The sequence below is a fragment of the Biomphalaria glabrata genome, chromosome 8 (genome assembly GCF_947242115.1).
Source record: "Biomphalaria glabrata chromosome 8, xgBioGlab47.1, whole genome shotgun sequence".
In the NCBI taxonomy this organism is placed as follows: Eukaryota; Metazoa; Mollusca; class Gastropoda; family Planorbidae; genus Biomphalaria; species Biomphalaria glabrata.
Genome location: NC_074718.1, coordinates 22776766 through 22797522, shown reverse-complemented (window position 1 = coordinate 22797522; position 20757 = coordinate 22776766). Strand labels below are relative to the sequence as shown.

At 37.8% G+C, this 20757-nt stretch overlaps 1 protein-coding gene across 1 annotated transcript in view; it reads right to left on the bottom strand.

Moving 5' to 3' along the window:
- LOC106054548 (formin-J-like) overlaps positions 1-20757 on the bottom strand; it is a 219504-nt gene that overhangs the window by 158062 nt on the left and 40685 nt on the right. The window contains exon 2 of the mRNA XM_056039616.1: positions 10880-10995. Within this exon, the coding sequence (XP_055895591.1) occupies positions 10880-10995 (116 nt within the window). The remainder of the gene's footprint in view (positions 1-10879; positions 10996-20757) is intronic.

Here is a 20757-nt window from a genome sequence, read left to right as displayed (position 1 = left end):
TGCTCTCTTCCTGCTTAGCAATGAGATATGTCTTGCTTCCAGTACACAAAGATATATACATTGGAAACTAAATACATTTTGTATACCAAGGGTGTATAAACTATCTATGTCTCAGTATACCTTCAAATCCTATTTAGGTGGTACAAACCAATTTATATGTCGTTTAGTTCACATTAAAGAAAAGTCAACATACAGAACAAACCAGTTCTTGAGTCTTGCTATCTTTCTGCTTTGATTTATTGTTTTTCACGCATGTTTCTAGGTAGATAGTGGCTCATTTATATCAGCTGAGAGTTAGTGGGACATTTCTATCAGCTGAGAGGTCACGTGACCGTGAAGTCTGCGGATTTAAAGCAGGACTCTGACCAATTTCTCACTCCCTCTCTCTCACTCTCTCTTTCTCTCTCTCTCTTTCTCTATCCATTCTAGCATGACTAAACAATTACTCCAGCTTCTTTAGATTGTACAAGTGAAAGGTGCCAGTGATTGAAGGGTAGGAGTTAATGGCAGCATCTTCCATTTCGAAGATTAAGGATGAAAGCCGTGTTTCACATGGCTATGCAAAATCCAGTTGCGACCTACATATTTTTTCACATCTGATGCAGACAAAGTTTTTGTCCGTGTATTGAAAGAGTAAAGGACAAGACACCGGTGGTTAAATCCAAGGGCAAGTCACCATTTGGAAGAATATTGTTTTTAGTTCTGTAAAAAAGCTCTAGCTCCAACATTGTAAAAATGTGATAACTGACAGCCGGTTGTAATGCTAGTTTACATATATATGCTGTATGAAAGATATATGTGACATTTTTACTGACAAATATATAGCTAAATTTACAAAGGAGGTTTTTGGAAGAGAGTCTGAGACTTTGAGAACTGACGCCTTAAAATTAAATGGAGCTAGCCAAAGTGTGAACGCAGACACAGACAGTCGTGTTGTGATCTTCTGGTGATAGCATAAAATACTGTGGCCACAGATAAAGCAGAAAGGCAGGTGCTCAGATAAGAGGGACTTTGATGTTCTTCTGTTCTTCAAAAATGTTTGACGACAGACGGCGAAAGACATCACATGGATCGTTTATTGTCTAGAATATCACAGAGACCATGTGTTGTCTAGAATATCACAGAGACCATTTGTTGTCTAGAATATCACAGAGATCATTTGTTGTCTAGAATATGGAATGAGCCCTTCATACACAAATGATTATCAGTCAATGTGATCATGTGCACTGCCAATGTGATCCTGTGCACTGCCAATGTGATACTGCCAATGTGATACTGTGCACTGCCAATGTGATCATGTGTGCTGCCACTGTGATCCTGTGCACTGCCAATGTGATCATGTGCACTGCCAATGTGATCATGTGCACTGCCAATGTGATCCTGTGCACTGCCAATGTGAGCATGTGCACTGCCAATGTGAGCATGTGCACTGGAAATGTGATAATATGTTTTGTACAATATGATCATGTTCAGGGCCGGGCTTAACCAGTAGCAAGAATTACCAAATGTTTCAAACTATTTTCGAGAATTGTTGACCTCAAGTAATTCTTCGTTAGTTTGAGGCGCGAAAAACTTAGTTCACCAGATTCCAATATTACGGGTATTGTATAACACCATTTTTTTTAAATAGCGCGTAGGATTGGCGTTTTCCATATTGAATGACACCCCGAAATGACAATTTTGTCTATATTTCAGGAGATTTTATCAGTTTTTAAAAGATTTTAATAATTTCCGGAGAATTCCAGGACTTTTTCGTATATTTTGCAATTTCAGGAGATTTCCATGAGCTCCTGGTAAATCAGGAGGCTGCGGGAAATCTATTATAAGTTATAAAGTGGTTTAATTTAATAATTTACACCTAGAATTAGTGCGGGTCCTATGAAAGTGCGGGGTCCACTGCGGTCGCATAGGTTGCAGAGGCCTTGGTCCGATCATGTGCACTATCAATGTTCTCCCTCTCCTATTTGATATACTACTAAGGCATGTCTTTGTGTCCGGAGATTAATGAGGTTTACAGTATGTCACGTCGCTACGCAGCCCAAACTATCGTCTAAGTAAGACATATTAAAAATGTGTCACTGTTTTCTCGAGAAGCGTCAAGACTCAAAACTTATTGAAGAAAACATTTTAAAACGTTTTAAATCACGTGATTCTGCTGGACCTTCTTATGTCAGAATGGTCAAATTAGTCCAGACTGTTGTACATCGTTATGTTGGCGACTTTGGTGTGACACAATTAAGGTGCTCCCACACCTCTTTACTTCAACCTCTTACACATGCGCTCTTTGTTATTGAACAATAAAAGGGCTTTGTAGACGCCACGAGAATGAATTTTTGAAGCTCAGAACGCATCACAAAACATACAGCAATAACAAGACATACAGCAATCACAAGACATACAGCAAACACAAGACATACAGCAATCACAAGACATACAGCAAACACAAGACATATAGCAATCACAAGACATCACAAGAAATATAGCAATAACAAGACATACAGCAATCACAAGACATACCGCAATCATAAGACATACAGCAATCATAAGACATACAGCAATCACAAGACATACAGCAATCACAAGACATACCGCAATCACAAGACATACAGCAATCACAATACATACAGCAATCACAAGACATACAGCAATCACAAGACATCACAAGACATACCGCAATCACAAGACATACAGCAATCACAAGACATAGAGCAATCACAAGACATACAGCAATCACAAGACATGTAGCAATCACAAGACATCACAAGAAATATAGCAATAACAAGACATACAGCAATCACAAGACATACCGCAATCATAAGACATACAGCAATCATAAGACATACAGCAATCACAAGACATACAGCAATCACAAGACATACCGCAATCACAAGACATACAGCAATCACAATACATACAGCAATCACAAGACATACAGCAATCACAAGACATCACAAGACATACCGCAATCACAAGACATACAGCAATCACAAGACATAGAGCAATCACAAGACATACAGCAATCACAAGACATGTAGCAATCACAGACATACAGCAATCACAAGACATCACAAGACATATAGCAATCACAAGACATATAGCAATCACAAGATCACAAGACATGCAGCAATCACAAGACATATAGCAATCACAAGACATCACAAGACATGCAGTTCTCGTTCTAATATTGTTTTCCTTCTTCTGAGAATTTTGAAGGCACTAAGGATGCAAGAAAAAAATGATTCACAAAAACTTCAAAACCATGTAAACATTTTTCAAGTCTGTACAACAAAACTAACAGATGGACAATTTTTAGATAAAAATACAATTCATCAGCGAATGTGTTTAATTTTAGACTCGGCTTGAAGTTCATAAAGTAATCTGTAGAAATAAAAAGGTTATAAATGACACTTTAAAATGTCACACCTGGTGTACGGCGACAGCTCCACCACAAGGCGCTAGTATCATTAGGTGCCGGGACGCCCCCACACGTACATGTCATGTAATACAATGTGGTGTCCCGTGTCCTCTCGCTCGAGGGTAAAGATCCAGGTCCAGGTGGCTGTGAGAACTTTGTGGTGGATCAATGGATGAGACTGAGGCTGCAGAACTAATGAACCCGTGAGAATGAGCATATTATTTAAGGGGCTAAATAGTGAATTTTAATGCAAACATTTTGAAAACAATTCAATTATAGGTTTGATCTATCTCCATGTACACTTCTGGCATTTGTTTTTATGCTTTACAAACGTGTATGTGCTCTAAAACTGTAAAGGTTTGAAATTATCAAGGGAAATAACAAGAGGAAAAATTTGAATTATTGTTCCTCACTGGACAAGAGACTACAAAGATTTTTTCCCCTAAATATTCTACATCCTGGCAGTGCTAGAGAATGACTTCTAGTCCCATTTTGATAATAAAAAAAAACCCAGACCCAACTTCTATCAAATTACACAATGATTTTCACAACAATACAAAAATGCCAGAAAATGAACCAGAACTAAAACCTGGAAACTAAGGTTTGCAGACTAAGCGATTTGGATGTTCAATAAACGAGCAGTGCATCCAATCGCGTTATCTATCGATAAGGAAAGGGAAGAAGAGTCAAGACATCATAGACATCTACAAGATGTTGACATCATAACAATTGACCTTATAACAATTTCTCATTGGACAAAGTTTAATCTCATACAAGGAATGAAGTGACCCTTCAGTGAATATCTCTCTTTACAGTTCTAGACACAAACACTAACAAACTTCCAATTTAAAATAAACAAAAATACTGTAAATAAAAATATAATTTAACAGGCTTTAGTCTTACAATAGTGTCTTACACGGAACAATTTACTCTCCAGTATGTGTGTCTTGTTGAAGTATACTTTTGATTAACAAATATATTTGTATACTGTTGAATCTTGTCAAAGCATCAAGAAATGAAACAATTGTAGGTTAAAATACCTAGCGGTGCAAACATCAATATTACTAACATTCTCCCGTCATTATGACCTACTGAGGGCATGTGCGTGTGTGTGTGTTGGAGGGGGGGTGAGATTATGTCTGTATTGTCCAAGAGATCCGTCAAACTTGACAAGGGACATACTGTCTGTCAATGTCATCACTGCCTGGGCGAGTCCAGGAATCCAATGATTTAGTACTTCCCCAAAGAGATGACCAGCGACCAAGAGACCGATATAAAGTTATAGAATAGGAGTCTTCTTAACTTTAATTGGTTCAGAGCTGAAACCTGCACTAAACACAATGACAACGATTTTGGAAGACTGGACTTTCTGAGTTGTACTGAATTACAAAAACGAATTTTTAGGTCAACAAAACAACAAAAAGTGGACGAGGCGGTGTATCTAGTTGGAAAGAAAGCTGAAACCTTTTCTCTTTACAACTTCATTCTCATTAACACTCTTGATTGTAAGCAAGAAATATTCCATACTATAATAGGAGTCCCATTTCTTTCTACTTTCAAACAGCCTACTCATGCGTGCTAGACCATTGTCCAGCCATCACATGTCATATAAAGAAAAAAAAACATTACATTCAAATTAATTTTTCTTGCGGTTTATTACAATTATTATAATTTTTATGAGTTCAATTATTAAGTATTAATAACTTTACTGCGCAATTAGGAGCTGAGTCAATACATTGAGCTCTGACATGAATGAAAGCCTGGCCTTGTTTTTAACATCGGTTGACGTCACAAGAGGGAAATGACCTCACTCTTAAAAACATTGACTATGAAGAACTATGAACATTATTTATCTCCCTCCACCACCCCCCCCCCCTGATTGACATAATTAACCCCCTCGCTTATAAGTACTTTTTTTTTTAAATACAGAGCACATGTTTTATTCATTGCCCATTCATAATTCAGTTTTCTTTGCTTTTAGACATCCGAGGTGTCGTTCCCCCACCCCACCCTCTTGATTTGTTAATGTTTGACTTGACATCTGCTTCAAGTTTTATCCAAATGTTGTCGCTAGAGGCAGTGCCCGGGACTTAATTGGTGCATATCCTGCATTTGGTTAACTCAACAAGATCTGCGGCTTCTTGTTTAAATAAACTGATTTGGATTATGGAACAAATGCCATGATCTGACAGGACGAGTGGTATACGCCTCGGAATGTCGCATGTATTGTCCAGTTTTTCTTGACCAAATTTCGCTATGACTTCTGGGACACGGCTATGGAGAGAAAAACAATGAAGTAGGACATTGCTAACATTATGAAGCTATTAGAACTTGACTCGGTTGGTCATTGACTGTCACGGACTGGTCATTGACGCTTGTCACTGGCCAATGACTCTGTCACTGACTATTTTTACAAAAGTCTTTCGTGAATCCTTTTCTTTAAAAAAATAAAGTCACTTTCCTTTTGAACACGTCAATCTTGCCCAGCCTTGACATTGACCTATAAACTGCCTATCCCAAAGTTTGTCAATGTAAGTCAATGTGTGTGTGTGTGTGTGCAGCTCTGTGCTGTCTGATTAATGGAGTGACGGTAAAACTGGATTAGTTACAACTTCTCAATCAGCTGTTGTGTGCAGTCCACTTTATTAGGTAATAATTAAGAGGATCTTAATGGACAATAACGAATGCACTGATTATACCGCCAGGTGTACCCCAATTAGTTCATCACACTTTCATTACACAGGTAATCAATAGAGGCCAATATCAGGTCACCAATATCTATCAGATCTGTAGTGTCACACTTTGAACAAGATGTTGGTTTAAACATTTTTTTTTATTTCGTCAATCTGTTATTCACGGACTCGCAGACGTGATGGCGGCCTTTTCACGGTTAATGTCGGTACAATGTAGGAATTCGAAGTCCTCACTTATGTAAACATCTCCTAGTTACAACTCTTTGCGCCCAATATATTTTTCATGTATGTGCAAGATTATTTTGTCTAAAGTTTAATTTTACCCACGTCCAACACACACACAGACACAATTCTGACGTATTTGAATACTCTAAATAAGTAACCTACTATCCGTACAGACGACTTACAATTCTCGATTGAGGTTACTAACACTAAACAATCGTTAATAACACTAAACAATCGTTACTAACACCAAACAATCGTTAATAACACTAAACAATCGTTAATAACACTAAACAATCGTTACTAACACTAAACAATCGTATGGTTATTGCATCACAGAGGCGTGTATGTATCTCGTGTTCCTGCCAGGTCGACTTCCTACGATTGTTTGTGTGTGTGTGGGGGGGGGCGTGTGACTTCCTAACGGCCTCGCTAAGTCACGAATTATAAGCATATAATGTTGAGAGATTACGCCAGGCCTGCGTGTCAATCTAACAATTAAAACCAAAGCCATGATGGCGTTGTGGCCAATGGAATGCGAGCAACGTTAATTGTATATTGTGTTAGTTCTATAGCAGTCAGAGAGAGGCTGACATAGTGTAGTCAGAGAGAGGCCGACATAGTGTAGTCAGAGAGAGGCCGACATAGTGCAGTCAGAGAGAGGTCGACATAGTGCAGTCAGAGAGAGGTCGACATAGAGCAGTCAGAGAGAGGCTGACATAGTGCAGTCAGAGAGAGGCTGACATAGTGTAGTCAGAGAGAGGCTGACATAGTGCAGTCAGAGAGAGGCTGACATAGTGCAGTCAGAGAGAGGCTGACATAGTGCAGTCAGAGAGAGGCTGACATAGTGCAGTCAGAGAGAGGCTGACATAGTGCAGTCAGAGAGAGGCTGACATAGTGCAGTCAGAGAGAGGCTGACATAGTGTAGTCAGAGAGAGGCTGACATAGTGCAGTCAGAGAGAGGCCGACATAGAGCAGTCAGAGAGAGGCTGACATAGAGCAGTCAGAGAGAGGTCGACATAGTGCAGTCAGAGAGAGGCCGACATAGAGCAGTCAGAGAGAGGCTGACATAGAGCAGTCAGAGAGAGGTCGACATAGTGCAGTCAGAGAGAGGCCGACATAGTGCAGTCAGAGAGAGGTCGACATAGTGCAGTCAGAGAGAGGTCGACATAGTGCAGTCAGAGAGAGGTCGACATAGTGCAGTCAGAGAGAGGTCGACATAGAGCAGTCAGAGAGAGGTCGACATAGTGCAGTCAGAGAGAGGTCGACATAGTGCAGTCAGAGAGAGGTCGACATAGTGCAGTCAGAGAGAGGTCGACATAGTGTAGTCAGAGAGAGGCTGACATAGTGTAGTCAGAGAGAGGTCGACATAGTGCAGTCAGAGAGAGGTCGACATAGTGTAGTCAGAGAGAGGCCGACATAGGGCAGAAGAATGTCTAGAAAATGTGATATTTAAAAAGTAGAGACTCGGGAATCTATGACATTTTCTTTTTTTTTTTCTAACAGATTTTACTGCTTTTAAATTGTGATGACAAATTTGATTTCCCGAGTTCGAAATGTCATGAGAAACTAAAAGGGAAAGTGTAAATGAAATCATCCGCGTCCTGTTCAATGCCAAAACATTTGGCCCCTCCAGAGAAGACACAGAAGATCGAAGCAGCACAAGTTTCAGAAGACAGAACTAATTAAACTCAGCACTATTGAGTGGCACTGCTGGGTATGCCCTTTAAACCTGCAGACTTTATCAAGAGTATTTCAAAGGTCCGATTAAAATATTGTCTCCAGGAGGCCTCCATCTCAGGTGGCCTCCTGGTCTAGAAACCTTTACTCAGTTCATCTCTGTTACCTGAACCTTTACTCAGTTCATCTCTGTTACCTGAACCTTTACTCAGTTCATCTCTGTTACCTGAACCTTTACTCAGTTCATCTCTGTTACCTGAACCTTTACTCAGTTCATCTCTGTTTCCTGAACCTTTACTCAGTTCATCTCTGTTACCTGAACCTTTACTCAGTTCATCTCTGTTACCTGAACCTTTACTCAGTTCATCTCTGTTACCTGAACCTTTACTCAGTTCATCTCTGTTACCTGAACCTTTACTCAGTTCATCTCTGTTACCTGAACCTTTACTCAGTTCATCTCTGTTACCTGAACCTTTACTCAGTTCATCTCTGTTACCTGAACCTTTACTCAGTTCATCTCTGTTACCTGAACCTTTACTCAGTTCATCTCTGTTACCTGAACCTTTACTCAGTTCATCTCTGTTACCTGAACCTTTACTCAGTTCATCTCTGTTACCTGAACCTTTACTCAGTTCATCTCTGTTACCTGAACCTTTACTCAGTTCATCTCTGTTACCTGAACCTTTACTCAGTTCATCTCTGTTACCTGAACCTTTACTCAGTTCATCTCTGTTACCTGAACCTTTACTCAGTTCATCTCTGTTACCTGAACCTTTACTCAGTTCATCTCTGTTACCTGAACCTTTACTCAGTTCATCTCTGTTACCTGAACCTTTACTCAGTTCATCTCTGTTACCTGAACCTTTACTCAGTTCATCTCTGTTACCTGAACCTTTACTCAGTTCATCTCTGTTACCTGAACCTTTACTCAGTTCATCTCTGTTACCTGAACCTTTACTCAGTTCATCTCTGTTACCTGAACCTTTACTCAGTTCATCTCTGTTACCTGAACCTTTACTCAGTTCATCTCTGTTACCTGAACCTTTACTCAGTTCATCTCTGTTACCTGAACCTTTACTCAGTTCATCTCTGTTACCTGAACCTTTACTCAGTTCATCTCTGTTACCTGAACCTTTCAATATTGATTTTGAGAAAAAGAAGTAGAAATCTATGGTAGCGAAAAAAAGACACATCTCTTTCTGACAGGCGAAATAAGAGAAGGGTGTTCTCTTTAAAAGAAAAATAGAATTAATCTATTTAACAAAAAAAAGAATCTAAATTCAGTTTATATATAAACGAAGGTCTCTTTATTTCTGCGAATTCGATACAATAATTGTGTTAGACTAAAATCATTTTTAGAAGTTTCAATGTGAATCAAAGACATTAGGACAATACAAACATCAAATAATGGAAGACTTCAGTTTCTGCAATAAAACAGTCATGGAAATATTGCGACAACTACCGACAATGGCTCCAAACAATGACCGATGACTAGGACAAAGCGCTTTGAGTACCTTAAGTGAACTGACCACACGAAGACCCACTTTAAACAAATGTCTTTATATAGAATGGTGACAATAAAAAAAACACGTGACAAAATTTCTTTCCTCGGAATGCTGGGGAACAGCTCGTTACTGTTCTGGCTTCGATCCTAATCTTATATCGAACTAACACTCATTATAGAGTTCTCTTCATTAAGCAAGGGGATCTTATCACGTCCGACTTGCTCATTAATAATCTAGTGTGCAACTTTCTTCCTTTCAATAACACACACACACACACGCACATACCTATACGCATGAGGCAATCAAGGTAAACGCCCAAACAAAAAACAATTGAAAGGCAGTATTGATTATGTATGCATTAGTTATCTCCCTCAGCGTTTATTAATGAACGTGGACCAGGCCGAGGTGTGGATGTAATGACTGGCACGTCGCACGAGTCGTCTGGTGCACTGTGTGTCGCTATATCTAGTGGGCGTCATGACACGAGGACAGTAAATCAGCCAAAAATAATGTTACGTCTTTGACTTTTTAGAGTCAATAGGACAACTTGTGTGTGTGTGTGTCTGGGACTCAAGAGAACACGTGACAAATGTTTCTTTGACTGACCACGTGATCACAAAGACATGTTCCTACAGCCTACACGTGTCAGTTTTTTGTTTTAAAGACTTAAAATGAACTTTCCATTTTCTTCAATGATTAATTACATTTTTTAAAATTTCCTCTATTTTAGCTTGCAAATACTTCAACTGTGAAAAAAACAAATCCTGGGCCGACACGGTCCTTGAATAAATATTTTCCTAGAAATTTGACAGTTTATGTACGTACGTCAGCAAATGTTCCAAATGTATTCATTAAAGAGTTAAATAAATAAATACATTTTGCGCACTACTAAACACTCTTACAAGAAGTCATCAGAATCGTCTTCTAAAAAATATGACCTGTTTATTATCTCCACTATTTGGAATTTCTGTTTATCAGATAAGATTTAACAACATTTTTTCGTTATATATCCATTTCTTACACAGCCCACACATCCAAACATGTACACATCCAAATATCCACTATATATTGGATAACATAGGCGTGACTTGTGGTGATTGTTTGTAGTAATAGCAAGTTTCAACTGAAGAATGTTTCAGAGAAAGAAAGGGGGATGACTCTCTCACCGGCACTAAATTTTATAGGGCAACATAGAAAGTACAAATATTTGAGCAAATCAAATGCTTTATAACTTAATCGCTGACAACCAACTAGAGCCAATCAAAAACCTTGTAACTTGACAACGTATTGCTACTAGACATTCAGCAGCCAATGAGAAAGCTTATAAGTACACAAGTTATGCATTGCAGAAGCCAATCAAATACCTTGTAATATTCCAGTATGTCTAAAACTCTGGTGTAGCCGTCAGTTGAATAAACACAGAGCGCAGAAAGAATCTCAATCACCTGTTTCTTAATGGCCACGTTGTCTGTGTCGAGAGCTGAAACACACAAGAACAAAGTCAATATTGCTAAATACAGGAACACAAGAACAAAGTCAATATTGCTAAATATACAGGAACACAAGAACACAGTCAATATTGCTAAATATACAGGAACACAAGAACAAAGTCAATATTACTAAATACAGGAACACAAGAACAAAGTCAATATTGCTAAATATACAGGAACACAAGAACAAAGTCAATATTGCTAAATATACAGGAACACAAGAACAAAGTCAATATTGCTAAATATACAGGAACACAAGAACAAAGTCAATATTCCTAAATACAGGAACACAAGAACAAAGTCAATATTGCTAAATATACAGGAACACAAGAACAAAGTCAATATTGCTAAATATACAGGAACACAAGAACAAAGTCAATATTGCTAAATATACAGGAACACAAGAACAAAGTCAATATTCCTATATACAGGAACACAAGAACAAAGTCAATATTGCTAAATATACAGGAACACAAGAACAAAGTCAATATTGCTAAATACAGGAACACAAGAACAAAGTCAATATTGCTAAATACAGGAACACAAGAACAAAGTCAATATTGCTAAATACAGGAACACAAGAACAAAGTCAATATTGCTAAATACAGGAACACAAGAACAAAGTCAATATTGCTAAATACAGGAACACAAGAACAAAGTCAATATTGCTAAATACAGGAACACAAGAACAAAGTCAATATTGCTAAATACAGGAACACAAGAACAAAGTCAATATTGCTAAATATACAGGAACACAAGAACAAAGTCAATATTGCTAAATACAGGAACACAAGAACAAAGTCAATATTGCTAAATACAGGAACACAAGAACAAAGTCAATATTGCTAAATACAGGAACACAAGAACAAAGTCAATATTGCTAAATATACAGGAACACAAGAACAAAGTCAATATTGCTAAATATAGGAACACAAGAACAAAGTCAATATTGCTAAATATACAGGAACACAAGAACAAAGTCAATATTGCTAAATATACAGGAACACAAGAACAAAGTCAATATTGCTAAATATACAGGAACACAAGAACAAAGTCAACATTCCTAAATATACAAGAGCACAAGAACAAAGTCAACATTCCTAAATATACAGAAACACAAGAAAAAAATCAATATTCCTAAATACAAGAACACAAGAACAAAGTCAATATTGCTAAATATACAGGAACACAAGAACAAAGTCAATATTCCTAAATATACAGGAACACAAGAACAAAGTCAATATTCCTAAATATACAGGAACACAAGAACAAAGTCAATATTGCTAAATATACAGGAACACAAGAACAAAGTCAATATTCCTAAATATACAGGAACACAAGAACAAAGTCAACATTCCTAAATATACAAGAGCACAAGAACAAAATCAATATTCCTAAATATACAGGAACACAAGAACAAAATCAATATTCCTAAATACAAGAGCACAAGAACAAAATCAATATTCCTAAATACAAGAGCACAAGAACAAAATCAACATTCCTAAATACAAGAGCACAAGAACAAAGTCAACATTCCTAAATATACAAGAGCACAAGAACAAAGTCAACATTCCTAAATAACAAGAGCACAAAAACAAAATCAATATTCCTAAATACAAGAGCACAAGAACAAAATCAATATTCCTAAATACAAGAACACAAGAACAAAGTCAATATTCCTAAATATACAGGAACACAAGAACAAAGTCAACATTCCTAAATATACAGGAACACAAGAACAAAGTCAATATTCCTAAATATACAGGAACACAAGAACAAAGTCAATATTCCTAAATATACAAGAACACAAGAACAAAGTCAATATTCCTAAATATACAAGAACACAAGAACAAAGTCAATATTGCTAAATATACAGGAACACAAGAACAAAGTCAATATTCCTTAAATACAGAAAAACAAGAACAAAATCAATATTCCTTAAATACAGGAACACAAGAACAAAATCAATATTCCTTAAATACAGGAACACAAGAACAAAATCAATATTCCTAAATACAGGAACACAAGAACAAAGTCAATATTCCTTAATTACAGGAACACAAGAACAAAGTCAATATTCCTAAATACAGTAACACAAGAACAAAGTCAATATTCCTAAATACAGGAACACAAGAACAAAGTCACATATTCCTAAATACAGGAACACAAGAACAAAGTCAATATCCCTAAATACAGGAACACAAGAACAAAGTCAATATTGCTAAATATAGGAACACAAGAACAAAGTCAACATTCCTAAATATACAGGAACACAAGAACAAAGTCAACATTCCTAAATATACAGGAACACAAGAACAAAGTCAACATTCCTAAATATACAGGAACACAAGAACAAAGTCAACATTCCTAAATATACAGGAACACAAGAACAAAGTCATTATTCCTAAATACATGAGCACAAACAAGTGACATGGAAAACACACAAGTTTCAAACAATGTCTGTATTTATTTTGTCAAAGCTTGTATTAAACTCCTTCTGTCTGTCTGTCTGGGTTCAAGTCGATGACAACACATGAATCAATCAAATAATTAACCAATTAGTTAATCAATTAGTTGTAATTAGCTAGCTTTTTTCTTAGATAGAAAATGTATTAAGCTAAAGGGAGATAAGACTTGTGTAGAGAATTAGGTCGTTCTCCAAACAATTTTTAATTAACAATAGACTATAGAACTTTCTATTTTGTTTAATTACTGGAATAACTTAGTACCTAGCTCGTTGGCCTCCTATCATGGAGGCTTGAAATAACTTAGTACCTAGCTCGTTGGCCTCCTATAATGGAGGCTTGAAATAACTTAGTACCTAGCTCGTTGGCCTTCTATCATGGAGGCTTGAAATAACTTAGTACCTAGCTCGTTGGCCTCCTATCATGGAGGCTTGAAATAACTTAGTACCTAGCTCGTTGGCCTCCTATCATGGAGGCTTGAAATAACTTAGTACCTAGCTCGTTGGCCTCCTATCATGGAGGCTTGAAATAACTTAGTACCTAGCTCGTTGGCCTCCTATAATGGAGGCTTGAAATAACTTAGTACCTAGCTCGTTGGCCTTCTATCATGGAGGCTTGAAATAACTTAGTACCTAGCTCGTTGGCCTCCTATCATGGAGGCTTGAAATAACTTAGTACCTAGCTCGTTGGCCTCCTATCATGGAGGCTTGAAATAACTTAGTACCTAGCTCGTTGGCCTCCTATAATGGAGGCTTGAAATAACTTAGTACCTAGCTCGTTGGCCTCCTATCATGGAGGCTTGAAATAACTTAGTACCTAGCTCGTTGGCCTCCTATCATGGAGGCTTGAAATAACTTAGTACCTAGCTCGTTGGCCTCCTATCATGGAGGCTTGAAATAACTTAGTACCTAGCTCGTTGGCCTTCTATCATGGAGGCTTGAAATAACTTAGTATCTAGCTCGTTGGCCTTCTATCATGGAGGCTTGAAATAACTTAGTACCTAGCTCGTTGGCCTCCTATCATGGAGGCTTGAAATAACTTAGTACCTAGCTCGTTGGCCTCCTATCATGGAGGCTTGAAATAACTTAGTACCTAGCTCGTTGGCCTCCTATCATGGAGGCTTGAAATAACTTAGTACCTAGCTCGTTGGCCTCCTATCATGGAGGCTTGAAATAACTTAGTACCTAGCTCGTTGGCCTCCTATCATGGAGGCTTGAAATAACTTAGTACCTAGCTCGTTGGCCTCCTATCATGGAGGCTTGAAAAAACTTAGTACCTAGCTCGTTGGCCTCCTATCATGGAGGCTTGAAATAACTTAGTACCTAGCTCGTTGGCCTTCTATCATGGAGGCTTGAAATAACTTAGTACCTAGCTCGTTGGCTTTCTATCATGGAGGCTTGAAATAACTTAGTACCTAGCTCGTTGGCTTTCTATCATGGAGGCTTGAAATAACTTAGTACCTAGCTCGTTGGCCTTCTATCATGGAGGCTTGAAATAACTTAATACCTAGCTCGTTGGCCTTCTATCATGGAGGCTTGAAATAACTTAGTATCTAGCTCGTTGGCCTTCTATCATGGAGGCTTGAAATAACTTAGTACCTAGCTCGTTGGCCTCCTATCATGGAGGCTTGAAATAACTTAGTACCTAGCTCGTTGGCCTCCTATCATGGAGGCTTGAAATAACTTAGTACCTAGCTCGTTGGCCTTCTATCATGGAGGCTTGAAATAACTTAGTACCTAGCTCGTTGGCTTTCTATCATGGAGGCTTGAAATAACTTAGTACCTAGCTCGTTGGCTTTCTATCATGGAGGCTTGAAATAACTTAGTACCTAGCTCGTTGGCCTTCTATCATGGAGGCTTGAAATAACTTAATACCTAGCTCGTTGGCCTTCTATCATGGAGGCTTGAAATAACTTAGTATCTAGCTCGTTGGCCTTTTATCATGGAGGCTTGAAATAACTTAGTACCTAGCTCGTTGGCCTCCTATCATGGAGGCTTGAAATAACTTAGTACCTAGCTCGTTGGCTTTCTATCATGGAGGCTTGAAATAACTTAGTACCTAGCTCGTTGGCTTTCTATCATGGAGGCTTGAAATAACTTAGTACCTAGCTCGTTGGCCTTCTATCATGGAGGCTTGAAATAACTTAATACCTAGCTCGTTGGCCTTCTATCATGGAGGCTTGAAATAACTTAGTATCTAGCTCGTTGGCCTTCTATCATGGAGGCTTGAAATAACTTAGTACCTAGCTCGTTGGCCTCCTATCATGGAGGCTTGAAATAACTTAGTACCTAGCTCGTTGGCCTCCTATCATGGAGGCTTGAAATAACTTAGTACCTAGCTCGTTGGCCTTCTATCATGGAGGCTTGAAATAACTTAGTACCTAGCTCGTTGGCTTTCTATCATGGAGGCTTGAAATAACTTAGTACCTAGCTCGTTGGCTTTCTATCATGTAGGCTTGAAATAACTTAGTACCTAGCTCGTTGGCCTTCTATCATGGAGGCTTGAAATAACTTAATACCTAGCTCGTTGGCCTTCTATCATGGAGGCTTGAAATAACTTAGTACCTAGCTCGTTGGCCTCCTATAATGGAGGCTTGAAATAACTTAGTACCTAGCTCGTTGGCCTTCTATCATGGAGGCTTGAAATAACTTAGTACATAGCTCGTTGGCCTCCTATCATGGAGGCTTGAAATAACTTAATACCTAGCTCGTTGGCCTCCTATCATGGAGGCTTGAAATAACTTAGTACCTAGCTCGTTGGCCTCCTATAATGGAGGCTTGAAATAACTTAGTACCTAGCTCGTTGGCCTTCTATCCTGGAGGCTTGAAATAACTTAGTACCTAGCTCGTTGGCCTCCTATAATGGAGGCTTGAAATAACTTAGTACCTAGCTCGTTGGCCTTCTATCATGGAGGCTTGAAATAACTTAGTACCTAGCTCGTTGGCTTTCTATCATAGAGGCTTGAAATATATTAGTACCTAGCTCGTTGGCCTTCTATCATGGAGGCTTGAAATAACTTAGTACCTAGCTCATTGGCCTTCTATCATGGAGGCTTGAAATAACTTAGTACCTAGCTCGTTGGCTTTCTATCATAGAGGCTTGAAATAACTTAGTACCTAGCTCGTTGGCCTCCTATAATGGAGGCTTGAAATAACTTAGTACCTAGCTCGTTGGCCTTCTATCATGGAGGCTTGAAATAACTTAATACCTAGCTCGTTGGCCTTCTATCATGGAGGCTTGAAATAACTTAGTACCTAGCTCGTTGGCCTTCTATCATGGAGGCTTTTGTAAAGGCAGCACGGAAACCTTCTCCGGGATCTCCCCCCCCCCCCATATAAACTGTTTGACCCTAGCGAACTATGCTATTAGCATGAAAGTTGCGCTAGACAAAACAATTAATACAAATCTCTCCAATCAAACACATTTATTCCTGTTAGTCTAGAATAGTCTAAATCTGTTACAATTTAATTAATATACTGATTTATAATAATTAAAGCCATTCCACTCGATATAAGCTTAATTTTTTAAAGTATTATTTATATTTTACTGGTTTAAGTTTTTCTTCAGTATTAAATGGTTTTGGCTCTAAGACAACTTCATAACGTGCTGATTCTCTGAGCGCATCCTGACAGAATGTTCTCTCAGATCTTTAAGAACGACCCCCCCCCTTCCCAAACTGAAAACTGTTTGAGAAGTCAATGCAATAATGAAATATTAAAACTAGGATTCAGCTTCACATTTCTCTAAATAGTTTCTGAAAGTGGGTGCACAAGAGCGCATTGTTCCAGTTCTATTTTATTTATTAAGAACATTTGTGTTGTCACAGAAGAACGGCTATTGTGGATTTTCTAGAAAGAATTCCCTGTGACAAAGAATATTATATCTACTTCTTCTCCCTGAGGTGTAATAATTTTACTACTGCTTATGTTTTTCAATTAATATCTATAGGTATTTAATACAAGTAATATTGAAATGTATGGCTGTGATCATTTCAAAGCAGTGAACACCAGCCAAGTGTTGGCAACGACGAGAGCAGCGTTTCTCAAACTGTGGGTCTCGCCCCTGAGGGTAAAGGGGTGCAACGTACCGACGAACAAAGGCGTAGACTGCTTAGGTGGTGGCAAAGTATGAATACTGATCCTTAACTCTTTCTCTCTGTAATTATTTACCACATTCTGGTGGAATCAACGCTGGTATCGTCAGTTAGGAGAGAAAGAGTTAATCTTCGGAATCGAAGACAATGTTAAAATTATATCATAGAAAAAAAGAAAATAAAAAAAAAAGGTTAATACACTTCAAGTATGTATAACACGTACACGCACACACACACGCACAAGCAAGATGACTGATAGCTTGCGTTGTGAGAGAAATGAAAGAAAAGATAATTTTGACAAGTTTCGTGTCTGACCAATGACATGTCTCAAGAGGTAAAGACTACAAATCGTGGACTGCAGTACTACAGTGTAACACCCGTACATTTTACTACAGTGTACTATCTGTAACTTTTACTTCAAAAGCGTTAAGTGCAGACGATCTGTCAGCCATGACAGATCACGTGGTCACTAGTAAAATCTAGAACGTATTGAAACTACGCAGACGTGAGATGATCCAATCACTTTTATTCAATGTCGTTTCGTTTTTTAACAGTTTCAAATAAAAATGTAAGCGATTTAAGGATTTTTCAAGTTCAAGGTCAGCAGTGACGCAAGGAATTGTTTTCTCTTGCGTAAAAACTTGTTTTTGACAGTCTGCTAATATTTAAGGCAAGACCTGATGACAACTTAAGCCTGTCTTTTATACCCGGACATGCCAGAGCACCAGTCATTCAAGAATGTACACATCCATCTGAAGAAATTTAACAGAAACGCACATAGGTGCGTTATAAAACCCGAGTCTGTGGGGCAACCACGTTACAACAACCAAACATGTAGACATTGATACGAGCCAATAAATAGTAAGGTGACCAATTATCAAGAGAATCTCAGACTGAAGACATTTATTTCTGGGAATAACCTTGTTGGGTCTTGTCTTGTTGGGTCTTGTTAGGGCGTGATGACAGGGGGTCACGATGCCCCGGGCGCCACCCTCAAAGCGAAAGGACCAAAAAAATAAAATTATTGTAGATCTTCTTATCTTATATAATACAGACGTTACTTCAAAAAAGAAGATGATTACGTCCTACGCGTCACGCATTTAGTCATGCATATTAACCAATGACTTAAATTCTGCCAAGTCACTGGTTTTCCTGGCTAGCTGAGTTAGGTACTACATTTTAAGGTTATTTGTATTCTATTATTATTAAATCCTTTTTATTTCTATGTGATGTTCATGGAAATGGGGGGGAGGGGGGCGCCAATAAAGTTTCCCTGGCGGATGTTTTGCTCACTTCTGGGTCTTCTGACCCGCCCCCCTCCCCCCGTAACACATAAACTGTTTCTAAATTTTGGCGCCAAACCAATTTTGATTTTCCCCTTTCCTGTATTAAGAAAAAAAACTCACAATATTTTTGTGTAGTATCTCCACCCATGAGCTTACCATTTCCAATCTAGTGAAGTAATGAAGCAGTGGTCACTGAGACAAACATGATACTACCGAAAACCCGCTGTGTGGACTGAGTGGAGTGTGTTAGATCTCATTGTCTCAACCATGTATAACGTAGACTCTGGTGGTATTGTGTAACAGTAATAATATGTTCATTAAATGGACTCCAACAACATAACATATTTTTTTGTTAGAGATTGTAAAGACACAGTGCAAGCTTTGGTAACACCGGATATAAGCCCAACGGTAATATATTAATTAACGATTTATATTGACTAAGTATCGCTTTAATCATCCAGTTCAATTAAAACACAGAGACACGTGATGCCCATGATGACGTACACATGACTGATGACATCCCCAGAGGCTAACCATGACCTACAAAACTTGAAACAAAAATATGATGGTCATAGACCGTGATAATACTCACCTTTATGCTTTCAACATTAGTTTAGCCCACATTAGTAGACACACATTAGTAAACACACATTAGTTAAACACACATTAGTAAACACGCATATCTAAAAAAAAGAATTAAATAAACACAGAATAACTTAACACACATTAACTAAACACATATTTATTAAAATATATTAATCAAGCATAATTTAATTAAATAAACATTAACCAAACTTTTAACAATCAAAAACACCTTAATTAACTACTGTATGTACTAGAACTAGACAGAGGTTAACCAGTGGTATATCAGTAAGGCACAAATGGTGTATATATAGGAATGTAAATATTTCATTAAATTTAACCCTAGTCTCAAAGCATAAGAATACCTCAGAATAATCAATTTAAAATCTGTTTGATGATTATGTAATGTAAAAAAATTAGAAGTCATCAACCAGGTAATTTGTGAAATGTGGTTCAAGGGCCTCGGGTTCAAAGTCATCAATAACAAGAGTAAAGGCCTTTAAAAAAAATATGTTTAATTTCTGAGTTTTCAACAATTAGAGCAGTGCAGCTAGTATAACGCCACGAAGATGACCTACTAAACTCATTGACCTAGTTACTGTAGCACAGTTGACTGTTTTGGTGCAGCTAGTATAACGCCACGAACATGACCTACTAAACTCATCTGACCTAGTTACTGTAGCACAGTTGACTGTTTTGATGAGACTTTCTTTAGGAGCGAAACATAAACAAAAAGACGAAGGTAACGAATGCGATAGCAGGAAGAGATGAGAGACAAAGAGAAAAAAGAAGAGAAAAAAAAGAAGAGAAAAAGATGAATAGAGAAAGAAGAAGAGAGACAGAATAGGAAAGAAGAAGAGAGACAGAAGAGAGAAAGAAGGAGAGAGAAATTAGAGAAAGAAGAGAGAAAAAAAGAAGATGAGAGAAAAAGGACTCAAAAGGAGAAAATGGGGGGAAAAAAGAGAGAAGGAAGAGTTGTTCATGACTAAAGTTCAGTTTGAGTTGATGTATATAAAGAATATCTGTATGTAGGTATGTATATATCTGTATGTATGTATAGAATATCTGTATGTAGGTATAGAATATCTGTATGTAGGTATGTATATCTGTATGTATGTATACAATATCTGTATGTAGGTATAGAATATCTGTATGTAGGTATGTATATCTGTATGTATGTATACAATATCTGTATGTAGGTATAGAATATCTGTATGTAGGTATGTATATCTGTATGTATGTATACAATATCTGTATGTATATATAGAATATCTGTATGTATATATAGAATATCTGTATGTATATATAGAATATCTGTATGTATAT